At 39.1% G+C, this 27,800-nt stretch overlaps 1 protein-coding gene and 3 pseudogenes across 1 annotated transcript; 2 read left to right on the top strand and 2 right to left on the bottom strand.

Annotated features, from left to right (window-relative positions):
- The first annotated feature begins 6,016 nt into the window (after window positions 1-6,016).
- Or1o1 (olfactory receptor family 1 subfamily O member 1) lies at window positions 6,017-6,946 on the top strand. Its single transcript, NM_214460.1, has one exon. It carries the CDS (start codon window positions 6,017-6,019, stop codon window positions 6,944-6,946), a length of 930 nt encoding a protein of 309 aa, NP_999625.1.
- Olr1717-ps (olfactory receptor pseudogene 1717) lies at window positions 8,431-8,705 on the bottom strand (annotated as a pseudogene).
- On the top strand, window positions 17,150-18,078 carry Or1o2f-ps1 (olfactory receptor family 1 subfamily O member 2F, pseudogene 1; annotated as a pseudogene).
- On the bottom strand, window positions 19,975-20,557 carry Or11a8-ps1 (olfactory receptor family 11 subfamily A member 8, pseudogene 1; annotated as a pseudogene).

The raw sequence follows: 27,800 nt of genomic DNA, 5'->3' as shown, positions 1-27,800 counted from the left end.
AATCTCCAAGGTCAAGAAAGATTTTTTTCTGTAGGCAAACCTTTTCTGATCCCAAGAGTGGTAATTCAGTCTAGACTTCCAGACTCCATCATCTCTACGCTCATATATGGTGTCAATCATGAATACAAAGGTTGTAAGAACATTGAGCAAAGTGGATGTTTCTAAGTTCATCACTGATTAGTGGACATTAGAGAAGTCAGAAGGTAAGTGTGAAATGTGGTATTTTATGGAGTATGAGCTCATATTTCATATCGGAACATAGAAGATGTAGTATAGGACATCATTCCAAAATTGTATGTAAATAATCCCACATAAAAGAAAGAAAGCATGTTTTATAGTAAAAATACTTCTATGAAGCAATGATGTGTTATATACATGTGTTTGTGTGTATGTGTGTGTGATAGGCACACACACACACACACACACACACACACACAGACATACACTTTTGAGGAAAAAAAACTCAAATTGAAAACTTGAACAGAGTGAACAGATATATGAAGCCCAAAACTATAACTAGAAGCAATGTACAAAAGATGAGTTTAAAAGTAGTTTATAACACGAGGTTAAACCAGATTATGATACTGAGGATTAATCAGAGATAGTAGTAAAAAACAGGAGAGTAGCGTAGGTACCTTGAAAGTCAGACAACCAAAGATTTGAAGTAAAAGCAATCGGTTTTTCAATTGAGCTGTATTTTTGGGAACTCAAATAATAAGTTAATGAATTAAATTTAAAATGACATTGATGATTATTATGAGAAATACAAGCATAACTGCTTGCTTTAAGACGATTCAAGAAAGCATGAAATTAAAACTATTGGATTAGAAATAAACTAGGGATTGAGACAGGAGCTTTTGGATACATACACCATAAGAAATAGAATAATGAGGCAACAGCTCTACAACCCAATGGATTTGCCATGTTTTACTATGTAGGCCATCTGAAGTTAAGTCTTTAGATGCAACCACAGATGCTAAAGTAATTTTCAGATAACGTCAGTACCATGTCTTATTTGCTCTGAGATTCAATGGGATCTATATATTTTATAGATAAATAGGATTGAGATGAATACCATGCAGTGATTGGTTTCAGATGATTACGATTTCAGTTACAATAGTTAACGTGGGCCTGACAACATAAGAGGAATGTCGTTAACTGATGGGGGGAAGAATTGTCTCTAAGAAAGAGTGTTAAGAGTAGATGTAAACTAGTATGAAAATAAATTCCCAATTCCAAAGATGGAAGAGTGACATTGAAGATATGATTGACAGAACGCTGCGTTTTTAAAATTCAGGGCCTCTAATTGCAGCGTCAGTTGTTGGAAACACAGATTTTCATATCTCACCCCAGTCTCTTAATTCAAACTTTCTGGGCTGGAGTCTTATTTAGCATATCTCCAGACAAGCATGCAGTGTGACACCTGTGACTAGCCGCATGTCCAGGCGATCATGTAGTGTGACATGTATGACTTAGCAGCATCTCCAGGTGAGTGTGCAGTGTGACATCTGAGAGTCAACCACATGTCCAGGTGTCAAATTTGTGAAACTTTGAAGTTCTCATTTTCATTTAGAAACATAGTCCTAAAAACTCACATGTCTGTATTCTAAAACATATATCCATTGGCACAACTACATACGTGAGCATCCAGAAGATAACAAACACATACATGAAAAATTAAAGGATATTGTAGCCATTCTATATAGATCTTCTATCTTTCAAATATTACTTACATCGTTTACAGTTAGTGTGACATGATCCAGCATTTTTTTGTAAGTTTACTTCTGAGCCTTTTATATTCTCTTTACTGTACATAAGGAAGAGACAACTAAAAACAACTAAAATTATAAAATCTCTCCATGTGTGAGGATTTAACTCTCCACATAGTTTGTGGGAAGAATGAACCACAAAGACAGAGTCTCTCTCTCTCTCTCTCTCTCTCTCTCTCTCTCTCTCTCTCATATGATCCTTTGGTTCCTTTTATAATATTTAAGGCTTTATATACATTTACACCAATTCAAACACATATGCATGTATGTTACAATCTAGAATATGCATTTCAGAGAAAATATAAGTGTTCTGCTGTTATGGGTTTGTATTACTCAATTTAATACAATTACTTTTAGGACCATTCACTTACTTGAAAAATGTTATCTCAGTATTCGTAATCAGTGATTAAAATCTTATTATGTACGTGTACCTTATTTGTTTTCATTGAAAACAGATTCTATTCTCATACAATACATACTGACCTCAGTTTCTCCTCCCTTCAGCTTTTCCATCTCCCCCTCCACACACACCACACTCTTCCTCCACCAGATCCATTCCTTCTCAGTTTCCCTTCAGAAAGAGGCAGACCTACAGGATACAACAACCACACACAACCAAACAGATTCAAATAGATAAGGTAAATCCTCTCATATCAAGGTAGAGCAAGGCCATTAGTGGATTAATGGAGGAAAAGAGTACCAAACAGAGGCAAAAACCATCAAAGACACACTTGCTCTTACTGTTAAGATTCCCACCAATCACCATGGTACAGACTCATGCAGATCCCGTGCTTGCTGCTTCAGTCTCAGTGAGCCCATATAAACTCTTATTATTTGAGTTAGTGAGCCATTTTCTCCTGGTGTCCTCATTCCCTCTCACTGCTAAAACCTTTCCTCCCCCTCTTCCACTGTCTACTTCTCTTGGGCATGGTTAGAGCTTTCTAGTTTTAGAGCTTTCAGCTGGGCTGTCAAGTTGCTAGTATGAGATCACTCCAGTTATTTTATGCAGGCACTTAATGATTGATGTCAGCTTTCCTCTTCGCTCCACTCTTATTGTGTCCAATATGTTTGGATATGCTGTGTATTCATTTTCAGTGAATTCTAGAAGGACTTTAAGTTCTTTATTTCTGTCTTGACACTTTTTTCATTCAGCAGAGAGTTCCTAAGTTTCCATGAGCTTGTAGGCTCGCTCTTGTTTTTGTTGTTGTTGATATCCAGCTTCAAACACATGGTGTGCTGATCAGATGCAGGAAGTTATTTCAATTTTCTTGTATACAGGGAGACTTGCTTTTTGTCCTCTTTTTAAATATTTTATTGTAAAGTACATGTATGTATGTGTGTGTTCTTTGTGTACATGTTTGTCAGTGCCCACAGTGAACAGAAAAGGGATTTGAGAGCTTGGGACTAGAGTTTCAGGTGCTTGTGTGTCACCTGACATGGATGTGGGGAGCCAAACTCAGGTCTTATGGAAAAGCAGCAACATACCTAAGTATTGTGCCATCTCTCTATCCTCAAACACAAATCTCTAAGTTATATTAGCCAAAAATAGACTTTTGTTAATTTCTTCATGTTATATTTACAGATAACATAACTATTGGCAAGCAGTTTATGAACAAAATTATGTGTCTTTGTCTTCTGTTAGTAGTAGGGTCCAGTCTATTATAGTAACACAATGGACTCCTTTCTAGATATTCATTGTTAATCCATTCTTCTCATAAAAGAAAGAATGAAAACATAATAAAACAGAAAGTATAATAAATAAAAATACTACTAAGGTGTGAAAAGAAGAATCATAATGAAAAGAAGAAAGGGATAAAGGAAGGAAGGAAAGAAAGGAAGAAAGGAAGAAAGAAAGAAAGAAAAAAAGAAAGAAAGATTGGACAAATATTTGAGGCATACTCTCTGTCAGTCCACATTTTACTAGTACATAATATATTATTCTCCACACTTTTAAGATATTTTTTCATTTCCTTGGTGGGTTTTCAAAGCTGTTATTGTCTTTGGAACAGAGTTCATTTATCATATTCTGACTGTCTTTGACCAGGTCACAGGGAGGCAACATCCAGAGTAGGATATTATCACGAAGACTAGTAATAATTGTTACAAAAGTCATGTTTTCTTTGACCTCTGTTTTATAGAAATTATGGCCTCTACTCTCAGGAAATTCAGATTTAACCAAGAAGAAAAAAATTATACATCACAGAAACTAGAAATCTCTTTCACACAATATCAACCTAAGCACCAGATCATCCTGTCTATATATTTAAGAAGAGATAAAATAATAAAAGGTAAAGTATTTGATCACAGTTTAAAAGTGGAAAAGAAGATAAAATTATAACATAGTTTTGAAATCCCAGTCAAATTTGATGAAAGATGAAGAATTATCAGGTGAGAGGAAGTATGGTGATTAATGTTAACAAGAGTATACAATATCAAGAGTGAGAATTAGAAAAACTATGGGTGAATAACCAGAAAGACAAGGCTGGCTAGCTGGATGTGGAACTGTTGGGCAGAGGCACACAAAGGAGTTCCCAGTAACAAGGCACAGTACAGTATATGTAGTTAATGGAAAAGAAGAAACACTAGAGGTCTTTGACCAATAGGATCAAGGTAAAACTGAAATGTTTGCAGCTTAAATTATAGAAATTAGAGTACAATGAATCTAACCAGTTATTTTCTTGATGCAATGAACTTTGATTGAATTGATGAGAAAATGTACAGTCTAGGTAAGGAAAGAAAAGGTGATCAAGGGGCTGAAATGTAGAGGAGTTTGTGGAGAAAAATCTTATAACACCATTTACATATGTGAGAATGAAAGGCATGGATGCACCATGTGTTCAAGTCACACCAGCAGGACAATGGCTGGGGGAAAAGTTGTTTCTTTCCTAAAATAATAAAGTAAACCACAGAAGGGGACAATGCAGTGCCAATTCCTTTTTTATTGTTTTTTTTCTTTCTTTTTTTGTAATGCCATGTACCAGGCATTCCTTGAAGAAGAAAATTAGATTCTGCTTTGCTCTCTCATTCTCTTATGTCTCACTTCCTTATAACGGAGGCAAATACTAACAAAATCTCACTAAATATTTTTTAAAAGTTCATGATAACATCCTCTATAGCACAAGTGTGGTAATCTATGATGCCTCAAGTAGTTCTGCCAATCAAAGAAGCATAAGACTTACTAGGAGAGGAACTGAGATGGCAAGGTTAAACCCTATAGTTTGAAACCATGTATGAGCTCTCAGTCATAGCACAGCCCAGTGAGGTATTGATAGTTAGGAAACTGATATTGATTGTGGTGGAACTTTTGATTGTCTTTGGATTAGGTAAACACACAATGATTTCAACACTAGTGACTTTAGAAGAGTTTCCAGAAGTCACAGACACACACTTCACACATTGCCCTGTGTGTTGGTCTCTCCTGTCTCAGAGTCCATCTGATGGGGTTCTTTATCTTTTACTTGAACTTTGATCCAAAATGAATCTTTTAGCATTAATGAGTTTGTAATATTATGATGGCAACAGAAGCTGACTAAGACAGAAAATTGGTACTGAGAAATGTGAATGTTGGCTACCAAAACCTCATTGAATGTGGAGAGTGAGCCATGACTGAGTTGATGAGGCATCCCAAAGTCAAAACACTAGAGCCTTGTATATTCAAGGACTTATAAGGTTTCATAAAAATTCTGATTTCTAAGTAACTTCTTGTAAACAAAGAAGTAACATGATTTTTTTGAAGGAACTCCCATGGTCGCACTGTGAACAATACATTATTTGAGTCAACTGTGGTTACAGTAGGTCACCCAGTAAAACAGTAGTACTGTACTTTGCAGGATTTGCAAACAGAGAGGTGACTCTATGAAAAGACTGGAATATTTACTGAAATCCAATGGTAAGCAAAGCAGGAAGCTATATATTAACATACAGCCTCTGCCTTCAAAGGACTCACAGCCAAACAGACTAACAGGAAAAGTGGTTATTCAATCAATTAACACAATGATTAAATAGCATAGGTTCCACTTAGAGAATTCCAGAAAAACACTCAAAAAATTGTCTTTTGACTCCATCGTGAGCCATTTTTAATGAACTCTAAGTCTCGTACCTCCCTTTGTTATTCTAGTTTCCATTGCTCAATTTATGTCATGATGGAGACCCTTTGCCAAGGGACCAGGTCTGGGTTGATGCCAGTTCTTGCCTGCAGCTAGCGAATTGTCTTCACACCAATTACTTCTTTTAAAACAAGACCCAGGATGAACTGCACTCAGTCTCCTGGCTTTATCCTCTTGGGACTGTCCAGTGACCCAGAGAAATGGCAGCTCTTCTTTAGTATCTTCCTTGCTCTCTACTTGCTGGGCTTTTTAGGGAACCTGCTCCTTCTGTTAGCTATTGGTGCTGATGTCCACCTCCACACACCCATGTATTTCTTCCTCAGTCAGCTCTCTCTCGTGGATCTTTGCTTCATCACCACCACAGCCCCTAAAATGCTAGAGGCTCTGTGGACTGGAGATGGATCAATCTCATTCTCTGGATGCCTGACTCAGATGTGCTTGTTTGGTGTTTTTGCGGACATGGATAACCTGCTCCTGGCAGTCATGGCTATTGACCGCTATGCTGCTATCTGCCAGCCACTGCTCTACCCGCTTCTTATGACTCCTTGTAGATGTGGGGTTCTGGCCTGTGGGTCGTGGGGAATAGCTCATTGTGCATCTCTGGTCTACACCTTACTGCTCTCTCAGCTATCTTTTCATTCCAATCAAGAGATTCCTCATTTTTTCTGTGATTCTAGGCCTCTCTTATGGCTTTCCTGCTCTGATACTCACCTCAATGAGTTCCTGATGATGGTTTTGTCTGCACTTTTAGGAATCAGTGCACTTCTCTGCATTGTAAGTTCTTATGGTTGTATTTTTTGTGCTGTGGCTAGAGTTCCATCAGCAAAAGGGAGAAGAAAAGCCCTGGCCACATGCAGTTCCCACCTCTCTGTAGTCCTCCTTTTCTACAGCACAGTCTTTGCCACCTACCTGAAACCTCCATCTACTTCTCACTCCTCTGGGGAGGTGGTAGCTGCTGTTATGTATACCTTGATAACTCCCACTCTGAACCCCTTCATTTATAGTCTGAGAAATAAGGATGTTAAGAATTCATTGAAAAAGCTCCTGAACATGGAGAAACCGCTGGACTAAGGATCATCATTCAGGAAGGTTCACAACCCACATCATTACCACACAAGACAAATGAGCCAGTTAACACCATGGCTCAGGAGAGTTACATGACTGCTTTAGCTAACCTTCAGTGTCAACTAGGCTGGATTTGGAATCACTCTACTTTGGCATATCTGTGAATGTGTCTCTGCAGGCATGTCATTGAGGAGGAAAGATCCATTTTGAATTTGGGTGGCATCATCCATTTCATATCATCATCCTAGTCTGATAAATGGAAAAAGGAAAAACCAAACTTACGATCATGTATTCATCTTTTTTGCTTGTTGAACAGACATGTTATGTGACTTTTGACCCCAATTGCCTGTGCTTTTCTCATCCTCATGTATTGTATTCTTCAAACCATGAATAAAATGGAACTTTCTTTCTTAAATTGCTTCTCAGAAATTTTGCCAAAGCAATAGGACAGGTAAAAAATACAATAATCTGTTGGAAATCATACTATATTGGGTTTGGTGTTCTTTGATTTTTTTTCTTCTTATACTCATGTTCTGGGTCGGTGACTATCCATTGAAATCTGTACAATCATTGGATAATTGTTGGATTTCTTACCAGTTGTTTGGTAAGAACAGCCCTTTGATATTGTATAGGTTTTACTATCTCTCTTGTTATGGAGATCTAGTGAATTTAAGTGTTTCTCAACTTTTTCTAATATCCCTAATCTTGCTGAACTAATGATAAATCATACCAAATACAGGTTATTTTCCAAGACATTAGATCACATGTAAGAGGTTAGGAGGATGGTGAGTCTGACAATAACTGAAGTAAATAGGAACAAATGGAATAACTTTACTCTTTCTCTTAGTGGAATAATAGACAGAATAATAAAATAATAGATAGAATGATAAAATGGTAGAATAATTTTATTATATATCTTAATGGAAAGTATAATACAGAATGCCTTTTGAAATAATTTATTAATAAATATTATTGTTGTTATTGTGTGGGTATATATGTGGAAACTTACATGTGACATGTCATTTTGTGGGATAACAAGTTACAATTTGCATCATCAAGTTTCCATGCTCAAACCAAATACATTCAATAAGAAAGAACTACAATATTACATACTAAAATAAAATAAATGAACATTGTTCCAGATATGTGTTTGTATTGGTACATTGTTTCTATAATTTCATTTACAATTTAATTTAACAGCAGTGCTATATACCGGAACAGGCTACAGAATGACAATCCAGTACATGTATTCACCGTGTGATAATTATTCAGAGCAGTATTTATGCTGTATTCAGTAAACAACTCACAGTAATTTATATCATCTCTTAAACTAGCATGAGAAAATTATTTATTATCTTCTCTATGGGCATAGTTCCTAAAACCAAAAAAGAATCTGAGAAAGAGCACAGTTACTAACCCTTTGTGAGAGAGTTTTCAATCAAGACAGCGATATAGGCCAATAGAAAATCTTCACTGCTGTCCTTCTTAAGTCACATTTCAGTTGGTTTGTAGTAGTGAAGACTCTGTAGTGCCTGCTGTACATCCCATTTCTTCAAGGAATAGATACAAGGTTGAAGATGGGGTTGACAACTGTGTGGACCATGACAATAATTTTGGATAGCAGCTGGAAATGAAGAGCAGAGGGCACAATGTACAAGACCATGAGTTTTCTATGGAATGTGGACTCCACAGCCAGGTGAGAAGAGCATGTGGAGAAAGTCTTGGTCCTTCTGGTCCCACAGGGACATCTCTCAGCACTGTCACTACCCATAAGTTTAGGTATGTTGTGTCTTCATTTTCAATAAATTTGAAACAGTCTTTAATTTCTTTCTTTTATTCTTCCCTGACCAAGTTATCGTTGAATATAGAATTGTTCAGTTTCCATATGTATGTGGGTTTTCTGCTGTTTTTGTTATTATCGAAGACCAGCCTTAGTCTTTGGTGATCTGATAGTATGCCTGGGATTATTTCGATCATCTTGTATCTGTTGAGGCTTGTTTCATGTCTGATTATATGGTTAATTTTGAAGAAGGTAGCCTGAGGTGCTGAGAAGAAGGTATAATCTTTTGTTTTAGGGTGAAATGTTCTGTAGATATATGTTAAATCCATTTGTTTCATACCTTCTGTTAGTTTTACTGTGTCTCTGTTTAGTTTGTGTTTCCAGGATCTGTCCATTGGTAAGGGTGGGTGTTGAACTTTCCTACTATTATTGTGTGAGGTTCAATGTGTGCTTCGAGCTTCTGTAATGTTTCTCTTACAAATGTGGGTGCTGATGTATTTGGGGCATAGATATTCAGAATTGAGAGTTCATCTTGGTGAATTTTTCATTTGATGAGTATGTAGTGTCTTCCCCCATCTTCTTCAATAACTTTTGGTTGAAAGTCTGTTTTATTAGATATTAGAATGGGTACTCCAGCTTGTTCCTTGAGACCATTAGCTTGGAAACTTTTTCCCAGCCTTTTACTTTATGGTAGACTCTATCTTTGTAACTGGGGTGTGTTTCCTGTATGCAGCAAATTGCTGGATCTTGTTTATGCATCCAGTCTGTTAATCTATGTCTTTAATCGGAGGACTGAGTCCATTGATGATGAGAGATATTAAAAACTATTCCTGTTATTTTTGTTGTTAGAGGTGGAATTATGTCTGTGTTGTTCTCTTCTTTTGGGTTTGTTATGAGAAGATTAGTTTTTGTCTTTTCTTGGGTGTATTTTCCCTTCTTGTGTTGGAGTTTTCCTTCTATTATCCTCTACATGACCAGATTGGTGGAAATCCAATACCCCATTCATGTTAAAAGTATTGGCAAAATCAGGAACTCAAGGTCCATAACTAAACATAATGAAAGCAATATACACCAAACCAATAACCAACATCAAAATAAATGGAGAGAAACTACAAGCAATCCCACTAAAATCAAGGACAAAACAAGGCTGCCCACTTTCCCCCATCTATTCAACATAGTACTCAAGTTCTACCCAGAGCAATTAGGCAACAAAAAGAGATCAAAGGAATATAAATTGGAAAAGGAATACAAATTAGAAAGGAGGAAATCAAGATATTACTATTTGAGGATGATATGATAGTATACATAAGTGACCCAAAAAAAATCCATGAGAAAGCTCCTACATCTGATGAACTGCAAAGGGGCTGGATACAAAATTAACTCAAACAAATCAGTAGCTTTCCTCTAATCAAGGGATATACAGGCTGAGAAAGAAATTAGGGAAATGACACCCTTATAACAGTCAAAAATATTATAAAATATCTTTGTATGACTCTAGCCAAGCAACTGAAAGATCTGTATGACAAGTCTCTGAGAAAAGAAATTGAAGAAGACCTCAGAAGATGGAAAGATCTCCCATGCTCATGGATCAGCAGAAGTAATATAGTCGAAATGGCCACCTTACTAAAACAATCTACATATTTAATGCAATCACCATCAAAATCCCAACTCAATTCTTCACAGAGATAGAAAGAACAATTCATCAAATTCATCTGGAATAACAAACAACAACAACAACAAAAACAAAAACAAAAAACAAAACACCCAGGATAGTTAAAAACATTCTGAACAGTAAAGGTACTTCTGGGGGATTCACCATTCCTGAACTCAATCTGTACTACAGAGAAATAGTGATATTTCTGCATAGTATTCATACAGAAACAGGCTGGTAGATCAATGGAATGGAATTGAAGGCCCAGAAACGAACCCACATACCTATGGTCACTTGATTTTTGACAAAGAAGCTCAAACCATCCAGTGGAAAAAAAGACAGCATTTTCAAAAAATGGTGCTCCTTCAACTGACAGTTGACATGTAGAAGAATGCAAATCGATCCATTCTTATCTCCTTGTACAAAGCTCAGTACAAGTGGGTCAAGGACCTCCACATAAAAACAGATACACTGAATCTAACAGGAGAGAAAGTAGGAAAGAACCTCAAGCACATTGACACAGGGTGGAACAGAACACCAATGGCTCATGCTCTAAGATCAATAATTGACAAATGGAATCTCATAAAATTGAACAGCTTTTGAAAGGCAAAGGACACTGTCAATAGGACAAAATGCCAACCCACAGATGGGGAAAAGATCTTTACCAACCCTAAATCTGGTAGAGGGCTAGTCCAAAATATAGAAAGTGTTCAAGAAGTTGGACTCCAGATAAGCAAATAACACAATTAAAAAATGGGGTACAGCTATTGTTCTTCCTATAGGGTTGCAAATCCTTTCAGCTCCTCAGTCCTTCCCCTAGGCAGGAATGGGTGGGTGGGTGGAGGAGCACACTCATGGAGGCAGGGGAGAGTAGGGCTGTGATGAGGGGATTTCAGAGAGAAAACCAGGAAGGGGGATAAAATTTAAAATATAAATAAACAAAATAACCGATAAAAATTTTAAATTAAAAAATTAAAAAACAGCAGAAAAAAAAGATTTAACTGTGTTCAATCTCCAACACATTAAAGGTACAGAGCTAAACAAAGAATTCAGCGGAGAAGCACTTAAGGAAATGTTCAGCATCCTTTGTCACCAGGGAAATATAAATCAAAATGACCCTGAGAGTCCACCTCACACCATTCAGAATGACTAAGATTAAGAATTGAAGTGATAGCAGATGCTGGTGAGGATGTGGCGAGAGCGAGAACACTCCTCCATTGCTGGTGGAATGGCAAGCTGGTACGACCACTCTGGAAATGAGTCTGACAATTTCTCAGAAAACTGGAAATAGTACTACCTTAGAACCTAGCTATACTACTCCTGGGCATATAACTAAAAGATTCTTCACCATCATGATCCACTAAGTTCAGAGCAGCTTTATTTAGAATAGCCAGAAGCTGGATAGAACCCAGAAATGGATACAGAAACTGTGGTACATTTACACAATGGAGTACTACTCAGCTATCAAAACAATGACTTCATGAAATTCATAGGCAAATGGATGGAACTAGAAAATATCATCCTGAGGTAACCTAGTCACAAAAGGACACACATAGTTTGTATTCACTGATAAGTGGTTATTAGCCAAAACAATAAATTTGGAATACCCATGAGATAACTCACAGATCAAGTGAAACCAAGAAGAACGAAAATCAAAGTGTGGATGCTTTAGTCCTACTCAGAAGGGGGAAACAGAATCATGGGAGGGAGAGAGGAGGGGAATGGAAAGGGGGGCAGGATCAGGTATTGGAGGAGTTGGACAAAAAGTACAGATGGTCAGAAATTTGGATGATGGAGGTGTGTAGCAGTAGGGGATGGGGAACTGGGGGTAGCCACTAGAACGTTCCAGATGCTAGGGACTCAAGAGTTTCCTATGTCCCAACAGTGAAGACAGTAGCTGAAATGCCCAACAAAGTGGAGATACAACCTCTAGAGACAATATCCATTGAATAGCCATGACCCCGGGTTGAAGTATGGGACTACCCACACATCTCAAAAATATTAAGGCAGTATTGCTCCTGTCAAAAGGATATGCAGGGACAAAGAATGGAACCGAGATTGAATGAAAGGCCATCCAGAGACTGTCCCAGGCACCAAATCCAGACACTATTGCTGATGTCAAGAAGCACTAGCTGACAGGAGTCTAGTATAGCTGTCTCAACAGAGGCTGTGCTAGACCCTAACCAATACAGATGTGGATGTACACATCAGACTGAATGTGGGGACCACAACAAAGGAGTTAGGGAAAGGACTGATGGACCCGAAGGGGTTTGCAACCCCTTAAACCCCATAGAACTCCTAAAAAGCAGTATCAATCAACCAGAACTCCCAAAGCTCTCAGATACTAAACTACCAACCAAAGAGTACATATGAAGGGGTCCTTGGCTCCAGATACGTATGTAGCAGAGGATTGCTTTATCTGGCATCAATGGGAGAGGAGACCCTTGGTCCTTTGGAGGCTCGATCCCCCAAAGTAGGGGAATGCTAGGGCACCAAGGCAGGAGTGGGTGATTGGGTAAGGGAGCACCCTAATAGAAACAGGAGGAAAGAGAACAGGATAGGGGGGTTGTGGAAGGGAAATTGGGAAGGGGGATAACTTTTGAAATGTAAGTAAATAAAATAAACAAAAAGGACTGGAGGTCTGCAATCTGGTCAGTAAACACACTAGAAAAATGATCCTCTGTTCCTCTTAACACATTCCCTGGAGCTCTGGTGAGAAATCTTCCAAGAGGTCTTACAGTCAAACCTTTTAGATATTAAGAATGGAAGCCCCTGAGTTTTTCGTATTTGCAAGCTCTAAAGTCCACCCATCCAACTGAGGATCCAAGCAAGATTTCTTGGAGTCAGTGTAGGGAGAGGAAACTGACTTGGATGCAGATTCATTAACACAGTTGTCTCTGGCAAGTGTCACGCCCACCGCGGCCGGCAAGGAAGACGCAACACAGTCGGATTCTTCTCAACAGCCTTTATTGCAGGACCACTTCATTGTTGACACCAGGGCCACGAGCGGCAAAGGCGCTCGCTTATATGCACAACAGGCTGTGGTCGTATGCTAAATATCTTCCAGGGATTGGCGGAGCACGAATCACCCCACTATCACCCCAGCTACTTGTCCTCCAGAGATTGGCGCAGCATGAACCACCCCATTAGCATAGTACCGCCCTGGCCAGACTGACTCCAGGTGCAAAACCCGCGCATGCGCAGTACTGTTGTTCACCACAGGAGGGCGCCGGATCACCTCATTATCCTACTGCCGTCCTAGCAAGGGACAAGCCTGCACATGCGCGGTAAGTTGTTTGCATTCAGACCAGGCTGGATGTCGGCGCCATCTTTGCTTTACCACGCTGATCCCTACAGGCAAGTAGTAAACAAGAACAGTATTAAAACAAAAATATTGAGATGGGGGTTGGGGATTTAGTTCAGTGGTAGAGCGCTTGCCTAGGAAGCGCAAGGCCCTGGGTTCGGTCCCCAGCTCCGAAAAAAAGAACCAAAAAAAAAAATATTGAGATGAAGTCTAATGAATCTATTGACAGTGGTTTGATGAGTAGACATAAAATAGGTTAATACACAATATTGCTCTCAGAAATAATATTAATCACAATGTCACAAATAAATTCTTTATAGTTTCCAGTACTTCGATAGTCTCACTTGCCACTTCTACCCTATGTGTTCTAAGCAGCAGTCCCCACAGGTAAGTTAGCCAAACTCTTACCTGCATTGCTCTGTCTCCATGTGGTTTTGTCTTGTTTTGTTTTTTGAGACAGGGTTTCACAGCCCTAACTGTCTTGCACTCCCTTTGTAGATGAGGCTGGCCTTGAACTCACAGAGACCTGTCTACCTCTGCCTCTGGATGGCTGGGATCAAGGATGTGAGAGCCACCATGCCTGGCTTAGTCTCCATGTTTGATCATAAATGATCAACGGTTTCTGTAAAGCTCAGTTTAATTTTCAGTTTATTGCTCTAACGTTCATGGTGTTTTGCATTCACTATATATTAGATTCCTCAAAGACTACTGTGGTGCTGCCCCATCTTTGATATTGTTACAACCCTTTTCTTCCTTGTAATTGGCAAAGGGTTTTAACCAAAACTTTATTATCTTTAATATGGATAAGATGACTAGAAGAAAAAGAAAGCAAATAAATTGATTCATGTGGGAAAAGAATTTTGGACAGAATAATTCCTTGGAGAGAAAACCCCATGAGGTTAGTGCCCAAGATGTTAATGCCCAAGATGCTTCTGGGGAAGTATGAGAGGGTTCATTCTGGTCATCCGTCTGTCAGAACAGAAAATGAGATCTGCTGAGATTAAGTACCATTATTATAAGTAGGTTTTTATATCCATTCTAAAGTATTACAGCAGCTTAGAATAATGGGCAATACTTTGGCAGAAAATTTCTCTCATTTCCTTCTATTTCTACCTTTCTCTCTTTCCCTCCTTTCCTACCTTCTCCCATCCCTTAATCCTTTCCTTCGTAAGTCAAGGTATCCTATAGCCCAAACCAGTGTGAAAACCTCGATGTAGTCCAGGTGAACATTTTGAACTATTTTTCTCTAAGAAACTATTGTTTCAGTTACTTGTTTGCCTTACATCCCTACCACAAGTTCCCCTCCCTCCTTTCTTCCTAATCCCTCCCTCACCCCTCCCCTACCTTTCTCAGAAAAAGGGAGGTCTCCAATGGATATCAACCTGCCTAGGCATTTCAAGTTGCAGTAAAGACTAAGAACATCTCCCCTACTGAAGATAGACAAGGCAGCCCAGTGAGGGGAAAGGGATCCAAAGGCAGGTAACAGAGTCACAGACAGCCCATTCTCGCTGTTAGGAACCCCACAGGAAGACCAAGCTGAGCAGGTGTTACATATGTGCAGAGAGCCTAGTTCACCCACCTCCTGAGAGCTTGGCTTATGTGGAATGTTCCTTCAGGTGGATTTTTAGGTCTTTTCCCCCACTCTGATGAAAGGAAGTTCAGACAACAGCAGTGGGTGAGTGAGGGGAACTGGGGGACATCTTTCACTGCAGTTTGTGAAAATTACATCATAGCCAGAGAAGGTTCACTGTCTAGAAATCTTTTATTTTCCTAATTTGTTAATAGATTTTTTTGACAGGCACTCATGGTGTTTGGGATTTTCAGAACTCAGGATAAGCTGTGTGATCAAGCATGTATGTTGTAAATATATGGCTGTGTGTGTGTGTGTGTGTGTGTGTGTGTGTGTGTGTGTGACTTTAGTGAACCTGGTGATAAATATGGGTATGGGCACGTGTGTTATGTAAGAATGAGAGAAAATACAAAGAGAAGGAAGAGAGAGCAAAGAATCAGAGGATTCATCTCTTATCTGTATTATCTGTTAAAGTCTTGTCCGTCAGAGAAGCAGGTTTAAATATGAGGGAATGAAAGACATGGATGCACCATGTGTTCAAGTCACATCAGCAGACAATGCCTGCAGGAAAGGTGTTTCTTTCCTGAAATACTGAAATGAACTACAGAAGGGGACATATTGCAGTACCCATTTCTGTTATTTTTTTTGTAATGCCAAGCACTAGGGTTTCCTTGAAGAGGAAAATCAGATTCTGCTTTGCTCTATCATAATATGATGTCTCATTTCCTAGTGAAGGAAGCAAATACTAACTTAAAACATATATGCAGATAGATAGATAGATAGATAGATAGATAGATAGATAGATAGATATATGGCATGTATATGGATATAGATATATGACTTCCTAGTAGAGAAACTGAGTTAGCAAGGATAAACTCTATGATTTGAAACCATGTATTATTTCTCAGTCATAGCACAGCTCAGTGAAGTCCTAAGATTAGGGAAACTGAGTCTATGGTGAAACCTTTGGTTGTCTTTTAAATTAAATAAATACACAATGATCAGACACTAGTGGGTTAAGAAGAGTTACCAGATGAAACAACTGCACACTTCCAACATTGTACTGCCTGTTGTTCTCTGTTGTCTCAGACTCCATCAAAAAGGGAGTCTTAGACTTCTGTCTTATACTTGATCTTAGATCCAAAATAAATCTTTTTTCATTACTTAGTTTGCAATATTATGCTAGCACCAGAAACTGAACAAGACACAAAAATTAGTACTGAGAATCGTGAATCTTGTTGATAACTCATTAAATGTGGACAGTGAGGCACAATGGAGTGATGAGGCATTCTCAGATTAAAATAATAAAAGCTTTAGAAAACATGAGGACTTATTCAATTTCATAAAAATTATGTTTGTCTATGTAACTTCCTTTAAACAAATAACTAATGCAATTATAGATTTTGAAGGAACTCCCTTGGCAGCACTGTGAACAAGGCATTCACTGAAGCAACAGTAGTCACAGTAAGTCATCCAGGAAAACAGCAGTACTCAGTCTCCTAGAGCTGCAAACAGAGTGGAGACTTTCTGGATGAACAGGAACATTTACAGAAATCCCACTGTAAGTTAAGTTAAGTAAGTTACACTAAGTTAAGTACTAAGATGCATCATCTGTCTTCAAAGGAATCTAACTAAAAATGATCACAGCAAAATGTTTATTCTATTCTGTGAAAAAAAAAACCCTGATAAATACAATAGTTTTCACCTAGAGAATTCCCAGAAGACATTTAATGACTTGACTTTATTTCTTCCTAGGGAGCTCTTTTTAATGAACTCTCAAGTCTTTTCCCTCCTTTTGCTATTCTAGTTTCCATTGCATAATCAAAGTCTGGGTTGATGCCAATTCTTGCCTGCAGTGAGAGAATTGTCTTCACACCATTTCTTCTTTATTGACAAGACACAGGATGAACTGCACTCAGGCTCCTGGCCTTATCCTCTTGGGATTATCTGGCAATCCAGAGAATTGGCAGCTCCTCTTTTGTGTCTTCTTTGCTCTTTACTTGCTCGGATTTTTAGGGAACCTGCTCCTTCTGTTAGCTATTGGTGCTGATGTCCACCTCCACACACCCATGTATTTCTTCCTCAGTCAACTCTCACTCGTGGATCTTTGCTTCATCACCACCACAGCTCCTAAAACACTGGAGACTCTGTGGACTGGAGATGGATCAATCTCATTCTCTGGATGCCTGTCTCAGTTGTATTTCTTTGGTGTTTTTGCTGACATGGATAACCTGCTTCTGGCAGTCATGGCTATTGACCGCTATGCTGCTATCTGCCACCCACTGCTCTATTCACTTGTCATGACTCCTTGTAGATGTGAGATTCTGGTCAGTGGGTCATGGGGAGTAGCTCATTGTGTGTCTCTGACCCAAACCTTGATGCTCTCTCAGTTATTTTTTCATACCAATCAAGGGATACCTCACTTTTTCTGTGAATTTGGGCCTCTCTTAACATTTTCTGCTCAGACACTCACCTTAATGAGGTTCTGTTAACAGCTCTGGTTGGAATTTTTGGAATTGGTGCAGTTCTCTGCATTGTAATTTCTTATGGTTGTATTTTTCATGCTGTGGCTAGATTTCCATCAGCACAGGGGAAAAGGAAAGCCTTAGCTACATGCAGTTCCCACCTCTCTGTTGTCCTCCTTTTCTACAGCACAGTCTTTGCCACCTACCTGAAGCCCCCATCTAGTTCACGTTCCTCTGGTGAGATGGTAGCTGCTGTCATGTATACCTTGGTAACTCCCACTCTGAACCCCTTTATTTATAGTCTGAGAAATAAGGATGTTAAAATTTCATTGAGAAAGATCCTCAACATGGAGACGTCTCAGGACTAAGGATCATCTCTCAGGAACGATTACACCCCCTATCACTACCACACGTGCAATTGAGTCAATTAACACCATGTCTCATGAGAGAGTAACGTAATTCTTACGTGTAATCTTTAGTGTTAATTTGACTGGATTTGGAATCACCATGAACTTGCTACTCTGGGCATTTCTGTGAAGGTATCTCTGGACAGATTTCCCCAAGAAGGGAAGATCCATTTGAATGTGTGTGACACCTTCTGTTCCATAGAATCATACTGGACTGATAATGGAAAAATTAAAAACCTAGCTTACTATCATTATTCATCTGCTTTTGCATCTTGACCACAGATGCAACGTTATCCTCTACCCCACCCTCTTGTCTTCCTTTTCTCTTCCTGACCTATTGTATTCTTCAAACCCTGAAAAAAATGAAACTTTCATTCTTAAATTATTTGTCAGGCGTTTTGCAACAGCACCAAAACAAGTACCAAATAAAGTGATCTATTGGAAAGAATTCGATGTTGGGTTTGATATTCTTTAATTTGTCTTCTTATACTCATATTCTTGATGCATTACTATCCATTGCAATCACTAAAACCATGGGATAATTTTAAGAATTTTTACCAGTGGTTTAGTAACAACATCTCCCTGATAACCTTATAGTTTTTACTGCCTCTCCTGTTCTGGAGATCTAGTGATTTAAACTATTCCTGTCTTTTTCTAATATCTTTCCTCCATTTGAACCTGGATACCACTGAACAATCATGTTAAGGAGATATTTAGTGTTCACAGAACTTCAATCACAAGTAATAAGTCAAGAAGTGGTGAGTCTGACAATAACCCAGGTCAATAGGAGCATGATGAGAAAGAATATAATTTTATTCTATATTTTAATGGATAGTATATTAAAATATTCCCTTTAAAATAATTTATTATTGTTGATATTGTTTGTGTTTATAAAATTATTTATGACATACCATTTTGTGGGAAATCAAACTGCAAGTTCCACCATCAAATTTGCATGCTCAAACCAAATACACACAGTAGAAAAGAACTCTTCAAATGTCATGCTACAATAACATACATGAACATTTCTCTAGAGTTGTGTTTTATGCTGTCTTGTTTCTATAATTTTTCTTTCATTAAGCATTCACAGCAGTGCTACGTATAGCAATGGGTTACAGAGTGGCAATCGAGTACGTGTCTTCACTCTGTGATGATCAACAGGCCACAGAGTATAACCCAGTACATGTATTCAGTGTGTGATGATCAAACCAGAGCACTGTTTATGTTGTATGCAGTAAACAACTTGCAGCAATTTACATAATCTTTTAAACTAACATCTGAAAATTGGTTAACTATAATCTTCTCCTGGGCATAGCTTTTTTTTCTTTTATTGGATTTTTTAAATTTACATTTCAAATGTTATCTCCTTTCCACGTTTCTTCTCTGGAAACCTGCCATTCCATCCCTCCTCCCCCTGCTTCTATGAATGTTCTCCCCAACCCACCCACTCACTTCCTCCCAGCTTCCTGTCCTGACATTCCCCTTTACTGGGGCATTGAACCTTGAGAGGACCAAGGGGCTCTCCCTCCATTGAGCCTGATAAGGCCATTCTCTGCTACATATGCAGTTGGAGCCATAGGTCCATCCTTGTATATTCTTTGGGTAGTGGTTTAGTCTCTGGGAGCTCTGGTTTGCTGATATTTTTATTCTTCTTATAGGGTTGCAAGCCCCTTCAGCTCCTTCAGAACTTTCTCTAACTCCTCCATAAGGGACCTAAAGTGGAATTCTGAGAAAAAAAAATAATTGCTCTATATCTAGTCCATTGTGGGTGACTTTTCAATCAAGACGCTGACAGTCAAATAGAAAATCTTCACTGCCCTCCATCTTAAATCATTTCTCATTTGGTTTGCAGCAGATTTATTTCTTAGTGCCTGCTGCCCCTCGCGGTTCCTCAAAGTATAGATGACAGGGTTGAAGATGGAGTTGACTACTGTGTAATGACTACAGTTCAATGACATTGGAGAGGAGCTGGAAATGGACAGCAGAGGGCGCAGTGTACAAGACCATGAGTGTTCCATAGAGTGTGGACACCACAGTCAGGTGAGAAGAGCATGTGGAGAAGGCCTTGGTCTTTCTGCCACTGATAGAACTCTCAGCATGGTCACCCCAATCTTAGCACAGGACATCAGAACCAGCCCAAAGGAGACAGTCACAAAGACAACAAAGATGAAGACTACAAAGAAAAGTAGTCACCTGGACCAGTCCAGTATCTGAACAAGCCAGGACCATCAAGGGTGAAAAATCAATCAAAATAATCAATTAGGTTGAAGCCACAGAACATCAGTTGGGCCATTGGAACAACTATTCCATCTACTATGATGTCAGAGAGTCAGACTGTGAGCACCAAATCCAGACATCATTGAAGCCCAACTGGGAGTGGATACCATAGGGAGTGTTAGATTTCAAGGTATAGATCAACTTGATAACCATTTTTTGAATATTATTGTTACACACATAAATACATACATACATATGTATGTGTAAATATGAATGTATGCTTATACACAGACATATATAAAATCTGCTGAATATATACATCATATACATATACATATACATATACATATACATATACATATACATATACATATACATATACATATACATATATATATGCCTGACCACCATGCTTTGGAAAACCAGTGAGTGGATTTACTCATGGGAGACTCTAATTTTTCTTCCTCCAGTAGTTATCAGCTGTCCATAGTTCTTTGTCTAGGGGTAGAGCATCACACAAATGCCCCCCCGCCCCCCGCAAGTTGATATTGCCAATGTTCCTGTCTTGTTTATGGAGCCATTTCTAGCAGACACTATTTTAGAACAGACCACCTGGTATTCTGGCTCTTAAAATCTTTTTACCTCTTTTTCAGATGTTCACTGAACCATAAAGACAGGAGCTAGGATGTAGCCATTGGATCTGGAATCCCTGTGATTAATTGATTTTTGTTCTATGTTCAGTTGTGGGTTTTTGTGATGTTCTCTGCGGTAATTTGAATATGCTTGGCCTAGGGAATGCCACTATTAGGAGGTGTGGCCTTGTTGGAGTAGGTGTGGCCTTGATGGAGGACTCTGTCACTGTGGGGGTGGGCTTTGAGACCCTCCTTCTAGCTGTCTGTGAGACAGCTTTGGTTTTCTTCAAAATAAGATGTAGAACTCTCAGGTCCTCCAGCTCCATGCCTGTCTGGATGCTGTAATGCCTCTCACCATGATGATAATAGACTGAACTTCTGAACCTGTAAGCAAGTCCCAATTAAATGTCCTGTATAAAAGTTGCCTTAGTCACAGTGTTTCTTTATAGCAATAGAAAACCTAATTAAGACAGTCTTAATTCATTGTAAAGAGAGGCTTCTTTGATGAAGGATAGCACCTACATTTATATGAGAGTATAGGGATAAAACTTAGAATGTAATAGAGAATTATGTTGGTTTAGCAAAGTGGCCACAGTAGATTCTTTACTAAGGTTTATGACCTCACTAGCCTAGGGAAGATGGCTAGGTTTCCAGTACAAGGTATGCTTTTATTGCTTTGAGTGAACTTTAAGTCCAATTAGACAGCAGTTTGCTGCCACCAATATGTGAGTACCACTACTGCACCTTTGGGTATATATTTCCATGCTGGCCATATCTGTACAACAATTAAAAAGAACTGGAGTTGGAACTGGTGTAGGAGCAGAACATGGAGGCCATCTCAGAGCTACATGGTTAACAGGAGGTGACCAGGGAGTAGAATTGAAATGGGATGACTAGCTCATGAGTCTGCCTTCAGGAAAAAAGTAGGCTACCACCTTATACTATAATGTCTCCATATCTTTGTTATTAAACCCCAAGCAGTTCCTTCTGTAAACCACCTACAAAGCAAGATGCTGGAAGCTGAAGGCTGGACTTCTTATCTGGTCTTAAGTATATGCTAGAATCCTGAAAAATTCGGCTCTAATGCCAGTGGTAGAATGGATTGTCAAGCATTTCAAAATTTACCCCCAGTGACACACCTGCTCCAACAAGGTTTTCCTCCTCCTCCCCCTCCTCCTCCTCCTCCTATTCCTCCTCTTCTTCTTCCTCTTCCCCTCCCCTTCTCCTCCTCCCCTCCCCTTCCTTCTCTTTCTCCTCTTCATCATCTTATTCCTCTTACCCTTACTCCTATTCCTCTTCCTTCTACTCTTTTTTTTCACCTTCTTATTTTCAAGACAGAGTTTCTCTGTGTAGCCTTGGCTATCTTGGAAATAGTTTTATAGGTAAAACTGGCCTTGAACTGAGAGTTCTGCATGCCTCTGCCTCCTGAGTGCTGGAATTAAAGGTATGTAATGTCACCACTTGGATAAGACCTACTATCAACCATTCTCAAGTAGTTCTGATAAGATGGGGATTTGGGAACAAAGCCAAGATGGCATAGGCCAAGAGGACCTCTCCCTTCTCTTCTGACTAGGAGCCCATGCTTGCAAAAGCCCTCACAGAATACTGTACAAAGCCAGTTCCTAGTTCCGGATTCTAAAGTGCTCAACTGGACTTAGATCACTCTATAGGGCCCTAAAAATTCACACAATAAGGCAAAACCACAGTATCTCACCATCACGTTACTACCTCCCTCCCCTCCCCTACAAAAAACAGAACAAAACAAAACAAAAAAACTAACTAGCCCACCTGTGAGACTTCACTGACCTCCTCCTGAGAATGCAGGGAACCCATCTAAAAGCTGCTCACAATACACCTGACTTTATACTTTAATTTGGCTCAGTTCAATTTATTATATAGGTTTATTACTTGTTAGGTTATATTTGGTGTTATATAAACACATGACTCTGTAGGAGTGTTTTTATTGGAAGAGGGAAGGTTTTATTATTAGAAAAATGAAAATAATTTGTTAACTATAGTGGAATATATTTCTTACAGCACTTAATGCATATAACTCCAAGTCCTTGGCTAAATTTGTCAGTTAATATGATTCATGATTCTTGAAATGCCCCAACATTCCCCTATGGATGTATTCATGGCAGTCATTTCCTTGTTGTCTGTGTTGACTCACTGATAATGTATTGAAATTTCCATACTGCTTCTGATGCTAACTAATCTGAGTACTTCATGCAGACAACAAAATGCCAAAACATCTATCCCTCTGTTGCTAAAGTCACAGTCAGGAATCTTGTGGGTAAAGAAAGTATAGAGGCAAATTGAGATAAAAGTTAAATATGATCTCATGATGTTTCTAAGAAAACACTCAACAGGTAGTATTAGGCTCTTAATGTGCACTGTAAATGCACAGAGGACAGGTAAGAACGATAGGTATTGTTTTGGATGATGGGGTTAAAGTATTGAAAAAAAGTAGAAAGCATTTTTGTTACTTCCTGGAACTTGTATTCAAGTTGAAGGTAGGCAATAAGATTCAATGCATCAAATTAACATTAGGTCTGTTGATCACAACAGAGTAGATAAGGGTAACAATTGTGTGTGTGTGTGTGTGTGTGTGTGTGTGTATGTGTGTGTGTGTGTGTGTGTGTGTCCTTACAGAAGATGAAAATGATGGAATTCTCTATGTAGGTGTATTAAGTATAAGAATATTCACCCCAGTATAGAAGTGTTGCTGACTTGGTGGTCAGTGTGGTTGAGGCAGAAAGTTGAAAAGCAGAGAGAAATGCACAAGAGGTGGAAGGAGGTGCAGAGTCTTCCAGATCACAACAGTGGGTTTTACTGCGGATGGTTGTCTATATGCAGGTAAAGGCAGGCATAAGATAAGGCAAGGTTTGTGATTGGGCAGTGACAAGGTAAGGTGGGCACAGAGTTTTAGAGAGAAGGGAGGGAGAGGAGAAAAAGAAGACTCAATATGGAAGCAGAGAATGACAACCCTGATTGTGTGGCCTTAATGGGCCACAGGTAATTATGAGTATTTCATAAGGGACAGAATTTTACAGGACAATTTGTCTCATCTAGGTGGAAACTTTACATCAGGATTAATTGGTTTTGAGTTTATTATGTGGATGCTTTGTGGAGTGAGAACTTAAGATGTAATCTAATTAATAAATTACAAGCTTTCTGTATTTTGATTTTAACGGGTTACTGGGAATGTGAGCAGAGTCCCCAGCAGGAGAGTCAAAGAAGGCAGCTGCTGCAAAGGCTCAGAGAGTAGCTGGAAGCAATGTTGGGCTAGCCTTGGCAGTGAGACCACTACAGGGCCCAGAGAATAGCCTACAGCAGAGTTGGATGGAGATTGGGAGCTTAGCAGTTGAAATACTTACTGACTGAGATGAAAATACCCTGCAGATGCCATGTGGCCCCATGGAACCAGCACTAGCATAGGTTGGTATATTTTGTTTTTAATATTTCAACATTTGACTTTTTATTTTTTATATTAATTATTTTGTTTATTTATATTCCAAATGTGGTCAGCCCTCCACGTGTTCTTCACCCCTACCACCCTCCACTTTGCCTCTGAGAAGGTGATGCTCAACCCACAAACCCACCTACCCACTCTCACCTCACTCCATTAGCTTGCCTCTTCCCTGGGGTATCAAGTCTCAACAAGACTTGGTGACTCCTCTCCCACTGAGGCCAGACAAGGCAGACTTCTGCTATATATGTAGCTGGAGCCACAGAGCATCCTATGTATGCTCATTGTTTGGTAACTCACTCAGTCTTTGGGAGCTCTGAGGAGTCTGGGTTACTTGATATTGTTGTTTTTCCTATGGGGTTGAAATTCCTTTCAGCTCTTTCAGTCCTTCCCCTAACTCTTCCATAGGGATCCTATACCTCATTCCAATGGTTGGCTGCTAGGCTCCTGTCTATAAGGACAACAAGGCATCAGTAATAGTGTGAGGGTTTAGTGCCTACCCATGGGATGGATCCCAAGTAGGGACCATCACTGGATGGACTTTCCTTCAGTCTCTGCTCTGCTTTTGTCCCTGCATTTCCTTTAGACAGGAAAAATTCTGGGTCAAAAACTTTGAAGATGTGAAGATGGCCCCATCCTTCAAATAGGGGCCATGTCTATCTACTTGAGATGGTCTCTTGATTTCATCTTCCCATTGTTGGACATTTTGGCTAAGGTTATCCCCATTGGATCATGGGAGCCTCTCATCCCTGTTGTCTGGGAATTTTCAGAGGTTCCTCCTGGCCCCATCCTACATTGGTGCATACTTCTACCTATTCCACTGACCCACTGGACTTCTTTCCTGTCTCACCCCATACCTGATCCTGCCTCCCTTCTCCTTCCCATCTCCTCTGCCACCTAGTCCCACACTCCCACTGCCCCTCCCATGATTATTTTTTTTCCATCTTCTAAGTGAGATTGAGGTATCCACATTTGGGTCTTCTTTCCTGTTAAGTTTCATATGGTCTGTGAGTTGTATCATGGGTATTCTGAACTATATCACTAATATCCACTTACCAGTGAGTACATACCATGTATGTCCTTTTGTTTTGGGTCAGGGCTACCTCACTCAGGATGATATTTTCTAGTTACAGTCATTTGCCTGCAAAATTCACGATGTCTTACTTTTTAATAGCTGAGTACTATTCCATTGTATTAATAAACCATATTTTTGGTATCCGTTCTTTGGCTAAGGGACATCTGGGTTGTTTTTAGCTTCTAGCTATTACAGATAAGGCTGCTATGGACATAGAGGAACACATGTCCTTATGCCATGGTGGAGCATCTTTAAGGTTTATGCCCAGGAGTACTATAGCCGGATTGTCAGGTAGAACTATTTCTAATTTTCTGAGAAACCTCCAGATTGATTTATACAGTGGTTGTACTCTGATCACTTTATACTCCCACTAGAAATGGAAGAGTGTTCCTCTTTCTCCACAGACTTGGAAGCATGTGCTGTTGTTTGAGTGTTCTTTTTTTAACTTAGCCATTCTAATTAGTGTAAGGTAGAATCTCAATTTGATTTGAATTTCCCTGATGATCAAGGATGTTAAACATTTCTTTAAGTGCTTCTTGAGCATTCAAGATTCCTCTGTTGAGAGATCTCTGTTTATCTCTGTACTCCATTATTTAAGTGGGTTATTTGACTTTTTTTGGAGTCTAACTTATTTATAAATTTTGGATATTAGCCCTTTATCAGATGAAGGGTTAGTGAATATCTTTTCCCAATCTGTAGGTTGCCATTTTGTCCTATTGACAGTGTCCTTTGCTTAACAGAAGCTTTGCAGTTTCATGAGGTCCCATTTGTCAACTGTTGATCTTAGATCATGAGACTGGTGCTCTGTTCAGGAAATTTCCCCCTGTGGAAATATGTTCAAGGCTATTTCCCACTTTTCCTTCTATTAGATTCAGTGTATCTGGTTTTATGTTGAGGTCCTTGATCCACATGGACTTGATTTTTGTACAAAGTGATAAATATGGATCACTTTATATTTTTCTACATGCATACTGCCAGTTAGACCAGCATAATTTATTGAAGATGTTTTCTTTTTTCTAGATGTGTTTGGCATTTTTGTCACAGATCAAGTGTGTGTGTGGGTTTATTTCTGGGTCTTCAGCTTTATTCCACTACTCGATCTGTTTCTGTGCCATACTGTGTAATTTTTATCACTGTTGCTCTGTAGTACAGTTTGAGGTCGGGAATGGTGATTTTCCCCAGAAGTTCTTTTATTGTTGGGAATTATTGCTATCCTGGGTTTCTTGTTATTTCAGATGAAGTAGTGAATTGCTCTTTCTATGTCTGTGAAGAATTAAAATGGACTTTTTATGGGGATTGGATTGAATCTATAAATTGCTTTTGGGAAGACGACCATATTTTTTTTACTATGTTAATCCTATTGGCCCATGAACATGGGAGATCTTTCTATCTTCTGAGGAAGACCTCCTGAGAGACAGGGAGGCTGTGTACCTGATCACAGCAGACTTCATGGGAGACAGGCTGTGGAGTACGGGAGAGAGGCAAGCTTGCCCCAACTGTCCTGGACAGAGTTGCAGGCTAGAAGGAAGATGGGGCTCCAGCATAGCAGACAGGTCCTGCATTCTCTGAGCTCCGTGGAGATCCTAGTGGGGTCAGGTATTGGTGCAGGGGTTTCACTTGTGTCCCTGCTTATGGCAGACCTCTTGGAAGAAAGACAGTGGGGTATGGCAGAGGGGCAGATATCTTCTCTGGATGGAGTTGTTTGATTTTCAAACAATAGGGAAGCATTGGAGGGCTTAAACCATTAGACACAGATAACAGTAATCCCAGATGGGTTTTAAGAGCAGTATTACTTGGACATGAATGGAAATAATATCATTTTAAGACTCCAGATGTATTTTATAGTTACTAGTGTATGCATTAGGAACATTGATTTTTTTTAACAGTCACTTATAGCAATTAGTGGCTAAAAATTTTTACTATTTTAATTTCACCCAACTTTTGTATGGTGTAGAAATTTCAAAGCTTAGAAAATAAATGTATAGTGTAATTTAAAAAATCTCCAATGATCATATGCTTTGGTGAAGGAGACAAATATGAACCTATACTTAGAATAACTGACTGTAGAATTGGTGTATTTTCTACTTCATGACCTTCTATGGTTCATTGTTTTCTGTAGGATGCCTCATGTGCCATGCATTAGGAAATATTTACACATTTTCTTCTTGTTAAACTGAGCAGACCAATTTGATTCTTGAATATTGTCATGTTCCTAAGAGGAAGGAAGAAATAAGATAATTATTGGAACTTCACAGTTCTAGATGGTGTATGTACCCAATGACACAGAAAC

Source organism: Rattus norvegicus, chromosome 20, assembly GCF_036323735.1.
Source record: "Rattus norvegicus strain BN/NHsdMcwi chromosome 20, GRCr8, whole genome shotgun sequence".
Classification (NCBI taxonomy): domain Eukaryota; kingdom Metazoa; phylum Chordata; class Mammalia; order Rodentia; family Muridae; genus Rattus; species Rattus norvegicus.
This window is presented reverse-complemented; position numbering and strand designations above follow the sequence as displayed.

Bases quoted from the DNA above. Each gene is read 5' to 3' on its own strand.
- Or1o1 (NM_214460.1), top strand. From the start codon at position 6,017: ATGAACTGCACTCAGTCTCCTGGCTTTATCCTCTTGGGACTGTCCAGT.